At 37.2% G+C, this 14229-nt stretch overlaps 1 protein-coding gene across 10 annotated transcripts in view; it reads left to right on the plus strand.

Annotated features, from left to right (window-relative positions):
* CPEB3 (cytoplasmic polyadenylation element binding protein 3) overlaps positions 1–14229 on the plus strand; it is a 188122-nt gene that overhangs the window by 75518 nt on the left and 98375 nt on the right. For all 10 annotated transcript variants that reach the window (XM_078077370.1, XM_078077363.1, XM_078077369.1 and 7 more), the window contains one exon: positions 6711–6767. In XM_078077370.1, the coding sequence (XP_077933496.1) occupies positions 6711–6767 (57 nt within the window). The remainder of the gene's footprint in view (positions 1–6710; positions 6768–14229) is intronic.

Consider the following 14229-nt stretch of genomic DNA (forward strand, 5'->3'; position numbering starts at 1 on the left):
AGGAAATATTAAAAGGTCTCTACCTCCTTCCCCATGATAAAAATGTCAAGTAATGTAGAGGAAAAGTTGAATTGAACTTTCTTCACAGCACCCTTATTTAAATAAAAATTAGACTAATTTTTTTTGGCTTCTTAAAGATATCAAACTACAGTTCTTGGTTTTAACAGAGTAACATATTAATAATTATCCATTGTCGGGGCGCCTGGGTGGCTCAGTCGTTAAGCATCTGCCTTCGGCTCAGGTCATGATTCCAGGGTCCTGGGATCGAGCCCCGCATCGGGCTCCCTGCTCCGCGGGGAGCCTGCTTCTCCCTCTCCCACTGCCCCTGCTTGTGTTCTCTCTCTCGCGGTGTCTCCCTCTCTGTCAAAATAAATAAATAAAATCTTTAAAAAAATAAAAATAAAAAATAATAATAATTATCCATTGTCTCTTACCATATTATGTATGACTTTTCCTATTGTTTATTTGAGAGATTGCCTCCAAGAAATGAGAAAGATGGTTTTGAGAAGGGTGATCGACTAATGAAAACTGTCCTTTCTTTTCTAAGTGCAGAAATCCTTGGGGTGGTAGAGATATGAGTGAGGCCTGGGAGAGAAGAATTGTCCTCTGCCCTCTTTTCAGGTGGGCTGAAGGGAAGGAAGTCCACAACTTCGCTTATAACTATGACGATTAAAGGGATTTCTGGCATTGGGAGAGGTAGGATTAAAGATCAGGAAAAAGCGGGCCCCTGGGTGGCTCAGTCGGTTAAGCGTCTGCCTTCAGCTCAGGTCATGATCTCAGGGTCCTGGGATCAAGCCCTTTATCGGACTCCCTGCTCAGCGGGAAGTCTGCTTCTCCCTCTCCCTCTGCCCCTCCTCCCTACTCATGCTTTCTCTCTCAAATAAATAAATAAAATCTTTAAAAAAAATTGTTTGCTGTAAAGACAGGGAAAAAGTTCATCTCTGTACCCTTCTTATAGGTGTTCCCCAGCTTGCTACTAATGATGAAAGTTTACCTAGCCACTGGGGAACCCCTATGAAAACCCAGGGTCATTAGGTTTGATTAATCATAGGCTCCCTTAGGATTAACATTCAAAAAGTACAAAGTGATGAAAGGAGGAATAATAGGGAAATACCAACTACAGAGTGTTGGGCAGTGTAGGTGACATTGTGAAGCAAGGTCCATCCCCTGGTTGGGGTAGCACAGTATAGCAGATATCTTGGCAGAGTCCCCTTTCCGTCATCCCATGTAATCTCCTTCTTACAACAGAAGGGTAGACCTGGCTGACTACTTGGGGGTAGTCCCTGATGAAACATTTCTATATATTTGAATTTTCTCTTTCCTCACTATTCATGGAACTGAAATTTGAAAAATGAAAAGAGCAGGTGTCAGTTGAGAACTGATATTGAAAGGTTTGCTTTTCAAATGTATACTGAATCTGGGAAAAAAAATAGCCATCTTCTGATAATAGTGCTTTAAAACATTTAAATTGACAGAAACTTGGAAGAAATAAATGCCACCCTTTTGGTATTATGGAAGCATTTTTCTTTATTCATCATAATTTAAATTTAGTATTGTATAGCCTTTCACAAAATTGGCCCCTTTTGTGGAATGTCAGGGTTCCCTTGTTTCAGAAAAAGTGCATCTTCATTACATTTAGTTTGTTCCAGAAAAATATGCTGTCTCTTTACTTACTTGCATTGTTGCTCCAGTTCTGTTTTTGTGCTACCTACCTTTGGCCCATAGCAGTTTGTCTTGTATACAAGTTAGCAGAGTCCACAAATTGTTTGGGGCACAGGTTCTGAGTTAGCAAGAAGTGATTGTTCTGTTTCTATACAAGAGGACAGTAAATACAAGTTGAGTGATTTTTTTTTAAATAAATATCTCCCATTAATTTACCCAGTGGTCTATAGCAGTGTAATCACCTGAGAGTTTTATTTATTTATTTAAAGATTTATTTATTCATTTTAGAGAGAGCGTGAGCAGGGGGAGGGGCAGAAGGAGAGGGAGAGAGAATCCTCAAGCAGAGCCCCTGCTGAGTGCGGAGCCCGGCACACCTGCCACGCCAGGACCCTGAGAGCATGACCAGAGCCCAAATCAAGAGTTGGATGCTTAACCCACTGAGCCACCCAAGCGCCCCTATCTGAGAGTTTTAAACAAATGATTTAACTATTTTAGAGTATAGCCTGAAATGAGGAAACATAGGAACAAAGGATTGATAGCATGCCAAAAATTATCCACTACTGGTATGAAAAGAAACTAGAATTTGACCTCAGGTCTAAGCTCATAGCTTTTGCTTCTTGGTTCTTTGGAACATATTTAGAATACTTTAGTGCCAAAATTTTATCATTTTTCCTTAAAAGGACTTTAAAACACCATTTTACTGTATTCTTACATAGTATAGTATTTCATCTTGTGGATACTTTTTCTGAAGGAATGTATCTTCAATTTTATAGAGAAAATTGGTGGAAAATACAACCCAGCAGAAAATGCATTTTTCTTATAACCTTTTCTAGAATACAGCACTTACATTCTATTACGTGAAGGTCTCTGAAGGACTTCACTTTTTTAGAGCAAATAGGGATGATTAGAGGAAGATACAGCAGTTATTCCCTATCTCGTAACATATTGCAGAAGTGAAGAGGTGACTTTCATAATTATGGATTCATAAAATTTCCCGGTTTTATTTTGGACATATAAAAATATAGGTTGGTTGGACCCTGAAACTTTGAATAACAATAGAGGTCATTTTTTTTTTTTTTATAACTAGCCTCTTAAATATGAATGTGACTTGAGCTTATGAGACTGTGATTTTCACAGTCTGGATAGACATACATAACCCTATTCTCCAGCCTCTCCCTCCATCCCCTCACCCCCATTTATCAGGCCCTGTGCAGTGGGGAAAGTGGGACAGTCTCAGATTTCCACAGCATCATTTAACTCTGTAAAACCAAGTATGCCTTTCAGTTTTCGAAACCTTATATTTTATACCACACTTAAAAGATAGCTGGCTGACAAGAACAATTTAAAAATAGCAGACCATGGACAGGTGACAAAATGTCACGCTGGCAGCACCAGACTGCATTAACAAAAATCACCAGATGTCACACACTTGATTCTATTTTCACAGCTGATTAAGCAGCAGCAGTATTTGGTGGACAAAAGGAAGAAAAAAGAAATGGCCTCATCTGAATTTGGAATCAGTTTTTCTTTTGCTGTTATATATTTTCTCCTTCAAAATCTCATAATAACTATAAAATTTAAGATGCAAAATATATTAAGAAAAAACATAAAATAATTCTTTTAGAAAGGAATCTTTACACATAAACACTCCTTAAACTGGAAGACTATAAATCAAAATGTTAACAGAGCTTGTCTTTAATTGGTGATCTTATTTTTTGCATTTTTTTGTATCATCTAATCTTTCTCCGATGAAAATATATTGCATTTTGTAATCTAAACATTAATTTTTGAAGAGGTAAAGAAAGTAGCTTAAAGAAGCCATAAGTGTGGTTTCAGTAGAAAGAATTTGCATTTAGTTGGGAAACAGATTGTATTTAAATAATTGGTTCTGATGGGTCTGGCATGACACAGAGTTTCTTATAAAATCTTTTGTGGATGTTGTTGATCCAGATAGCCACTGAAGTCAGAAAGACTAACAGAATCAGGGAGGATACCAGGAAAGGCAAAAAGTTTTCTGCTTTTCAGCAAATCCTGATGCCTTCATCTACAAAACGTTGCCTAAGGCTCTTTTTTTTTGCTGCATCTTTAGAAAGATTGAATTGGAAGTCATCAGTGTGGGCTAGGAGACGATAATCAGAAAACTACTGAGCTTCCTCTCAGTTTCATCTTTTCAAGCTGAAAACTCCTAAGACCTGGAAAGAGCCCAAAAAGGACCCAGCTTCTGGAGGACTGCAGAGAGTGATACCCTTTAAGTGTGGGAACAGCAGTGGTTCCAGAAACATATAAAAACTATTATTTGATGTAGCGATTTTAAAACCACATAATTCTTTACCATAAACGACTGTAGCACGGTAAATAAAAGAAGTTTAATGAAGATCAACTAAATTTGGGCTTGCTTGGTTTTTGTTTTTGTTTTAGAGGGGGCAGGAAGGGCAGAGGGAGAGGGAGAGAGAGAATCCCAAGCAGGCTCCATCCTGAGCCCAGAGCCAGATGCCAGATGCGGGCCTCAATCTTACGACCCTGAGATCATGACCTGAGCCAAAATCAAGAGTCAGATGCCCAACCCACTGAGCCACCCAGGTGCCCCAAGGCTTGTTTAGTTTTCTTGATAACCCTTTATTATTTTAGGGGACACTCCTGGCTTTTTAGAAACCACACCCATGTCTGAATATTCCTTGGTCAGAGATTGAAGAGACCATCTCTATATGCCATTTCCTTAGGTTCTGCCGGGCAGTGATTTTGAACTCTTGTTGGGTTTTTAGGCATCCTTTCCAGTGACTATTTACTGTTAAATTTGGATATCTCAGAATACAATGAGTAAATCACATCTAGTTTTTATAGATGTTAGTATTTGGTGGTAATGAATCCAAAATAAGGTCTTGATTATCTTGAAAATAATAGAATATTCATACAGCTAACTAAAACCACAATGTAAATTCTCCCTACTGAGCCACAAGCCTTATTCTCAGGACAAATTTTCCTATTATAGGTTTTGATCAAGGTGGTGGTAGGAGGTAGCACTCGTTGCATATGGGGTAGACCATAATCTTTAGAGACTCTGAAATGACTTAGGAGATGGAAAAACATAAGACACAGAGTAATTACATATATAGATACTGTTAAATGTGTCTTTAAACAATGGGTAGTTTCTGAAACTCCTCACAGTTAGCTTCTAGTAAGTATGAAAAGATCTATGAAATCAATAAAAAATAAAACAGGCAATTCTATTATTTAAAAAATGGTTCTTTACTAATAGGATGATTTTAAATATATTCTAAAAAATAATTTTACTGTAATATAAATGCTAGCAAAATAGTTTCCATAAAATTAGAGCTAGATGTATGTAATATCTTTCTCCTAATAAGTTTAAAATAATAAAAACTAAAAATTTTTATTGACAGTCCTATAATGCTTCGTGGTAAAATTAGAATTATCTCCTTAGAATCCATCAATTGTTGATGATTTTTCCATTTTTAATTACTCTCTCTCTCATATACACACATACACACACACGCATCCAACAGTACAAGCAACATTACACTTATGAGGGTTTTTTTTTCCCTTATCCCTTAATATGAAATGACCTTTCAATAATTACTGTGACCTCAGGGTTTTTAAGAGATTAGGATGGCTTTGTCTAGGCAAAAAATTGATTTGGCTGAGAATTCATTATTCCCCCTTTTTATTTGAAGCAAATGCTCTGTTTTGGCCACTGTGATTCTTCTCTTTTGGGCCAGAAGAGCTCGATAATGCTGTTTGCCTCCAGTACCCCACAACAGAGATTAATACCAAATGATGACTGACCTTTTGCAATTATTTATAACACCGTATTTGTTGTAAAAGTCAATCACTTCCACATCTCCAGCATTCTCTGTATCACCCCCCCCCCATACTGCTGACATGTATTTAAACAGTAGTAATGACATAAAATTGACATTTTTCTGAGAATTTCCTGATAACCTTTGATCTAATTGGACATGAAGACCTTTGCAGAACCAAGGTCATATGTATATTAGCTTTACACAAAAAGCACTGTATCAACAGTTATTTTGTTGAAGAGCTTGGTCAAGAAAACCTAAATTCATTTTTTTCCATATAAGGCTCTCTGTTTCATTATTCTTTTAATATATCTACCTCCTTTTCCCAAATAATTCATGAAAAACATACCAACTGCGTGCATCTTCCACTCTTAACCCTGGAGGCTATTCGTTAAAACATCTGTTTCAGACTTACCATCTTATAGACCAGAGGTTGGCAAACTTTTGTCTGTAAAGGGCCAGAGAGAAAATATTTTAGGCCTGTGGTTCATATGGTCTCTGTCACATATTATTCTTTGTTTTTTAGTTTTTATTTTTACAACCCTTTAAAAATGTAAAAATGATCCTTAGCTCAGAGGTGTACAAAAACAGGCAGCCAGTCAGTGTGGGCAGACGTTTGAAACCTGTTACTATAAGAATGAAGGTCTGGGGGTAAGCATTATGCCCAAGGTCATAAAACTAGTTAGTGGTAGGGAAAGCGTAAGAACCCTAGATTTTTAGGCGGGTCGTTTTTCCCCACTATACCTATTGTATAAATGTTACCATCTTTCTTCTGGTTGCCATTCTGATAATTATGTTGCATTTTTGAGCCACTGTGAAACATTTATCTTTTATTTCCTCTAAGCTTCAAGTTTATATTCATTATTTTGCTGCTTGAATTTGAAGGGCAGTATGAATGGTTGTTTAAATAAAATGCTTAATCCAATTAGCATGTTTAAATCGGAATGCGAGAGATGCTTTAAAATTTCAGTATAAGGGAAGCTTCTTTTTCATTTTGTTTTATTTATTTGTTATTGAGATTTTGGCTTTGTTTTTAAGATTTTTTTCATTTGTATGTTTTATGACTTGATTTAAAAACTGTTGTAACTGCTATGGCCTTGTTATAGATTATAGCATTGTTGTAGATTAATCTGTTTTAGCTTTTTATAATGTTTATCTTTTACAATGTGTTTGAAATTATATTAAGCATTCTTTTCTTTGTGCTTAAAATAAAATTATTTTATTTTTTAGGACGCATGGGAATAAATTTCCATCATCCAGGAACAGATAATATAATGGCACTTAACAGTAAGTCTTCATATGAAATATTCTATAAAATTAGCAGTCAAGGCTACAGCATGTAATTTTCACTTTCTTAATTGTTCATTACATTTCAACCTTCCACTTAGAGCGGGATAGACCATTATTCTATCCCTGTGGTTCTCAAAGTGGGGCCCCTGGACCCGCAGCATCAGCATCATTTGGGAACTTAGTAAAAATGCAAAATCTCAGGCCCCGCTACAGACGGGCTGCATCAGAAACTTTAACGATGGGGCTGAGAAATCTGGGTATTAACAAATTCTATAGGTGATTCTGATGCAGGCTAAAAGTTGAGAACTGCTACTCTGTACTAGGGGTTGACAAACTACAGCCCTTTGAGCCAAATCTGGCCCATTGGCTGGTTTAAAGTTTTACTGAAGCACAGCTACGCCCATTCATTTATTTTTTGTGCCACAAAGCTAGCTATTTTTGTGCCACAGTGGCAGAGCCCAAAAAGCCTGAACTATTTACTGTCTGGCCCTTTACAGAGAAGTTTGCAGACCCCTGCTGCATACCATTGGGGTGGGGGAAGGAAGGAGGAGAGGAAGAAAGGAGACAGGTGAAGGGAGAGAGAGGGAGTAAGGTAGAGAATGTGAATGAATAGATCAATTTATTTATATATAACTCAGACTTTTCTCATTTTGGTAGATAGCCAACAGGTGCTTCTAACTGGACATCAGGGGTCTCCCATTAGTGGAATTTGTGTGGTATAAGTGGTCAGCAGCTTTGCAGGTTAGAAATGGTTTTGTCAGTGTAATTGTTGGATTGAGTTCTGGAACATTAAAACCTAATTAACCAGAAAGTCATTGTATTAGTTAATACTGGAAGAAATGTCTGGCTGGCATCAGTTCTTCTTCCTAGTGTCTGTGGACCAAATAGCTTTGCAAAACAGTCTCTAAATAGAAATTGTCAGTTATCAGAAGGACCATAAAAGCCATTGAATCTCTCAGGACTTAGGTTTTTTTCCTCTGTTAAATGAGTGACAACAAATTGTTCCCTGTCATCCTCCCAGATGTACAAACTGACTGTGGATACACATGGGAGATATACTGGGTAAATCTAGGGATGTGTACAATATTACTCCTTTCCTTCCTACCATTGGAGTTCCTTAGGGCAGATTTTATCTAAGTTATCTCTAAAATACGTATTCCGCATTTCTTTTGGTCCTGACATGTAGCCTACCTCGCAGCGGCCACTGCTGAGAACCACTTGCAGAACTTGATGATGGCAGGTCCTAATCCACTGCATGCGTATTTTGTTCTAAATAGCTAGTAGTATTCCCTCTTTTGGAGGGTCTTGGAAACTGTAAAAATTCCAGACTATCCACCTCTATTTTCTAATTTCTAAAAGAAAGGTCACTTTACCTTTAGATTATGGTACCTCTATTTTTTTTCCCTAGAATCAGGCACATTGGGGTGAGGATTAATAAACATGCTTAACTTGCTGAGCCTCAGCAGTTTTGTGACACTTTGTGGAAACACTTCAGTGAGGTGATGGGATCTAGAGTTGAATGTAAATGGAAAAAACAGTATGGTAGTATGTCTGTCTGAAAGGATGAGTGTGTATTTTAGAAAAGACCTGATTTGCTGTGGTATGAGTCCTCTTTCGCAAGAGGAAGAGGATATAATTTACCATTGTTCTGTGTATAAAATGAAGCTAAAAGACACTTTTCTTTTTAAAAGGTTTTGATTCTCTTTGATTTGATTCTCTTTAATTCTCTGCTTTTAAATAAGATTTTGTTTATGTTCTTTCCAGTTTGTGCATGATGCTTAAATTCCCCTTTTAGCTTCTAAATTTCCTCATCTGTAAGAGAAGGGGACTGAATTAGGTCATCTTTAATGATTGTTTTCAGAATGAAGATTCTGAGTCTGTAATATATTTTTATTTTCTTATTTTTACCTTCTACTTTTACTATTTTTTTAAGTACGCGCTACGCCCACCCAGTGTGGGGCTTGAACTCACGATCCTGAGATCAAGAGTCACATGCCCTACCGATTAAGCCAGCCAGGCGCCCCATGTAATATTTTCTTAAAGTACCAAAAGGGTCATTTTGCCAATATCTATATCAAATGTTGATGAGTTATGCATATTTACTACATTACGGCAAATATGAGAGTATATCTATCTTCAAATGAGTCTGGGTGCTGCCCTGTAGGCTCCTCAAAGTAAACCATAAAAACAATCAGAATTTGACATTTGCTCTCTTTCAAAGTTGACTCCAACTTGAAATGATCAGAATAAACAAAATATCCTCCTTGGTAGATCCTTGTGAGACCTACAGATTTTGACAGACTTGCTGTGATAAAGCTTTTCTTCCCTTTTGTGTGGTTGAGCCTAACTCATCCGGTGACTTACATATGTGACACATGCACAAGCACATCTGTGTATTGTCTTTCCTTTTATATCTACCATTTGTCGGCCCAACAATTATTGTCCTGTGACTTGTCTGTCCTTCCTTCCCCTCAGCGTTCATATAGACATAACTGAAATCACTGAAACTTTATTGGTGCTTATTGAAAGGGATAGGGTTGAATTGTATTTTCAGACAAGAAGGGACTGGCTGAGAAAATTAAAGACAATTGAATCAAGCTTAAATTTAAAAAAAAAGAAATGTCAGTTATAGTTCCTTCTTTGTTACCCTTTTTTACTTTATTTTTTCCCCTTTTTTGCTTTACAAAATCTATGCTTCCTAATTCTGTACATAATGCTGCCATTCATTGTGTCTTCAAAAAACTTCCATCCTTATTTTATTTCCTTGACCTTACCAAACCGAAATCTCTTCTGAAGACACCATGTTCTAACCTCTCCTGACTTGAGGGGAATGACAGAGGTGCCATGGTGAGAATTCTCACTTCTCAGTGCTACTTCCCAGCTTTGAGTGGGCCAGTTTCCCATGTTTTGGTGTTCTTAGAGCATGTCTTCCAGTTATACTTTCCTCTGAGAATCACTGCCCCGATGTCATCAAGAAGACAGAAAATGGGAGTGGAGGATAGGATACTAACTTTAGAAAACGGTAACCCTATAGACATGTAGGGTATGGAGGAACTAGCAAGATTTGTGTGAAACCAAAGAATCTACTGATTTTTCCTATTCAAGACCATGAATCTAGTAAGAATTAGCAGGCCCGCCTTTGGGGAGGAAACTAAGAGACACATCTAAATTGTGGCTTTTCCCCAAAATATTAGGTCCTTAAGCATTATAGAGTATGGAAGGGACGATTGGGGGAAGAAATTCTGATCCATCAGTGAGACCTGCCACTTGTCTGGTATTTCCAAAATAAAATTAGTTCTGAAGCAATATGTCCCTTCCATTTAAACTGGTAATATATTTTTTCTTAACTTTGTAATAATTCTGTCCTTTCATCTCTTCGCATTTACATCAAAAACACTAGAAGTTTGCATAATGTATTTTTATTTTTCCTGCTGGAGGAGGAAGGAGGCTACTGAAAATGCTTCCAGCTATATATGTAGTAGTTCTATCAGTCAGATTTTTTCTAACACCAGCAGTACCTTTTGGTTTTGTTTTGTTAAACTCTTAGGTATGGAGTTGAGTTTAGCAGTTGTGGCCTTGTATAGGATTGATACCTGATTTTGGTGATTTTTCCTCTATTATGATGATCCTCTGAAAAGGGTATTGGTACCTCCATGATTAGTCAGGTGAACCAAATTTATGGTCAAATTAGTGTTCAAAACCAAAATGCCTGGTCTGGTAATTTACTCTAAGAGATAATCACTGCCAAGTGTATCTACTTTATGTTTCTTGACTGGTCAGCTCTTCTTCTTCCAAGTAGAGATTGGGCTTGGAAAACCAGTTTCATATCAGAAAGTTCCTTGATGAGTATGAAATTGGACACAGGGAGAAGTGTTGCTGAAGGGGTGGATCATTCAGCTTCAAGAAAGCATCCTCCAAGCAGGCTGGAAGGCATGCAGAACCTGAGGATGGAGCAGTAAATTAGCATAGCCAAGAAAAGCAGTTCTGCTTCTGTGCCTCACAAGCCATAGGGCCACATTCTTCACTCCTCTGCCTCTGGTTTCTTCCCTGGAAAATGGAGATAGTGACCACTGAAGTGGCCATATATAAATCTTGTAAAGCTTAGCATAGTGCCTGACTAGGAGATAATGCTCTGGTGAGCTGTTGTTGTGATTGCTTGCATCAGCTTTATTGCTGCCTTTTAAAGATTTTTTTTTCCTTGTGTGTGACTTCCCAAACATGAGTCTATATTATATTGGTTGTTTTTAAATAGAGGTTTTCCTGATGTGATTTAAGGCAGCACACCTACAAGTTGCTCATAAGCTACAATGACTGTACCAGGGTACAATGCCACTTCTTTTTTTATGAATCTTTTTTTCAGTATGAAATGCCTTCTGCCTCTGTCCCCTGACTTTGGGACATGCACCTTCTTTGCGGCCTAGAGTTGCTCCATCTCTAGTGACGTTTGGCACCTTAAAGGTGCCATACTGTAATGTTTGTAATGTAAAATGGTGTAGTCGTTTTAGGCTACATTTTGGCAGTTTCTTAAAAAGTTAAACATACACACACGCAAAGTTAAACATACACCTACCATATGATGCAGCAGTTCTGCTCCTAGGAATTTACTTAAGAGCAAAAATGAAAATGTATGTCCATATAAAGATTGTATGCACATGTTCAAAGCACCATTATTCATGATTGCCAAAATTATAAATAATCCAAATGTTTCTCAATTGGAGAATGGATAAACAAATTGTGGTACATTGATACAATGGAATACTTCCAGCAATAGAAGGAAGTGAACTATTAATACATGTAACAACATGAATGACTCAAAATAATTATGCTGAGTTGAAAAGCTGGACCAAGGGTATGTACTAGGTGATTCCATTAATGTAAAATTCTAGAAAATGTAAACTAATATAGAGTGACAAAAATATGACAGCTTCAAGGATATTTTGAAGTAATATTGTCTCCCTTTTTTCAGAGGACCTATGTAAGGGCTTAGATCTTGGAGGAGTCATGTGATCAGGATGGCAACTAGCTGAGCAAGTCTCTGAATCTCCTAAGTCTCTCCTTGTTTAAGAACCTGTAAGAGCACAGTTAGGATACTCTACCTCATTGTTTTGTGAGATTTAGATGAGATTAGGTACATGTACAAATAAGGTATCACTACTGCTACGTTTGGAAAGTAGGGGGCATAGTCTTATTCAGAGAAGATATGCCAGAGAATGATTTTTTTTTTAGACAATAGTTTTGTGATGTAACAGTGTTTCAATTTTATTTAAATTAAAAGCTTTCTTGGCATTTGTTTTCTGATCTCTTTCAGTTTGTAACTAGAGTCTGTTATAAGTTACAAAAGGTGAAGATTTAAATTTTTAATATCTTAAACCACAAAGACATTCACCTGCTTGAGAAACTTTGAGGTCATTGATTGTTAAACAACTTATGCAAAGCTGATGCACCAGGAAACTTGGAGCTTTAGTTTATGCTGTCTTACACTTTTTTCCTCTTGAAAATATTTTGGAAGATTGTGCTTATATTTCTGTTTGAACTGTGGGCTGCTAGAGCATTTGTTGAATCAAAAGAGGAAATGTGAAAGGGTTTTTCTCTCAACTTTCAAGTTGGGCAGAGACTCCTGTGTGGTTGCAGGGCTTCCTTTTCCTCCTCCCTTTCTTTCTGTGCTGGGAGTGAGCTCCTTGGGGAAAGGCTCAGCTGAGAGGAAGTGGCCGAGAGGGAGCTGAACACATGATGCTTTTATGCCAGAATGGGAAGAGAGCCAGGTTTGCTAGAATCCCAAATGGAATTTTCCAAAATTTGAAGAGTACATTGTATTTCTGCTCACCATGAGTGGATATAAGTAAATAATTTTTTAGCAGAGTAATGAGATAGTGAAGGAATTATTTTGAGGTTCTCAGATTAAAGACGTCATCTCTGAGTATTTTGAACTTTTAGAGACAAGATCTAGTGCTGTTGTTTCCATATGAACAGATTTAGGAGTAAAATTAGCATACAGCTGTGGTATGAATATATTGTAAAAGATGGCTAATTTAAAAACGAAAAACAGTAACTATAGGGATATGTAATGTTCTCTAACTTTTAAGTACTCAAGTTTCAAACTATATTAAGTGGGTGCTGTATGTGAATGTGGTAGGGGACCCAAGGGCATTGCTGTTTCTATTTTGACCTTTTCATTTACAGATGTGGAAGCTGAGGTTCCAGAGACTATGTGAATTGGGTAGGGTAACAAGGGAGGCAGGAGCAGAACCTTTTGCCTCCAGGTTGAGGGTGATAATCTTTGCTTTAAATACTTAATTGTTAAGAATGGTTGTATTATTTTTATACTAGTTTAGCACAAACACACAAATTCATTGTCTTAGGGAAAATTGTTTTTCTAATGTTACTTGTCACCTTGTTTATGCTCTGAATGCTTAATAAACTTTTCCGGAAAACAGAGCAATAAACCTAGTCTACATGGTCTGACATTGAACACTGTAAATAAGTGTAGTCTGAAATATTCTTGACTTATTAATTGGATTTTGGAAGAAGTTCCTTGTGTGTGTGACTATGTCTAAAGTGCTAGGAATTGGGTGCTTCTGACTCAGTAATAAAGATACAGGAAACTGAAAAGTTACCTACTTTACCCTGCAGACCTCTCTGTTTGCTTTCTTCACTTGTGTAGGCTGTAGAACCTGGACTTCCCATTTATGGCACTCACCACACTTGTAATTAACTGTTTAATGTTGGTCTTTAATATGTATGCTTCAAGAGAGCTGAGACTAGCTTTTATTCACAGCTCTTCACTGGCTTCAAGTGCAGTGCCAAACCTACTCAGTAGGTACTCAATATTGGAGACCAGAAGACAGGAAAAGATAGCTCAGAGAAACTGAAAAGCACAGTGTAACAGCCCTAGAGAATATCCAGTCTACCTTAGTTCCATTATAAAGATTTGTTTTAACTCTTCTTTTGGAAGATGGTAATGATATATATGGATCTAGCAATTAACAGTTTACAAAGTGCTTTCTTAGACCTCTGTGCTTTTGTAATGCATATAATGGGTTGCCAGACATGGTCAAAATCCACTTTCCTGAACGCCACTTTTACCCCAGGATTCTTCTCTTATCCAAACAAAACATGGGTTATGTGATAAGAGTGATATATGAAATTGATATGCAGTTTTTAAGATAAAGCTGACAACTTCAAAGGGTATCCTAAGATTTTAATAAGTTTTCAGAATGCTCTGTGATTTGTTTCCCTCTGCTTTGGGGGCACTTGGATAGAAAAGTTGAGAATCATGGTCATTCATTTCATCTTTATTGCAGCCTTGTTTAAAACATGGCAGTATCTTTATTTTCTGAAAAAGGTAAAGGAACTTGCTGATGTCCTACAGCCAAGGAATAGTCATCTATGGCTTAGACATAAAAGATGATTCTGCCAACCAGCCCCTTAATCTAGTGTGACTTCTACTCTTTTGGATTTT

The sequence above is a fragment of the Halichoerus grypus genome, chromosome 7, assembly GCF_964656455.1.
Source record: "Halichoerus grypus chromosome 7, mHalGry1.hap1.1, whole genome shotgun sequence".
In the NCBI taxonomy this organism is placed as follows: domain Eukaryota; kingdom Metazoa; phylum Chordata; class Mammalia; order Carnivora; family Phocidae; genus Halichoerus; species Halichoerus grypus.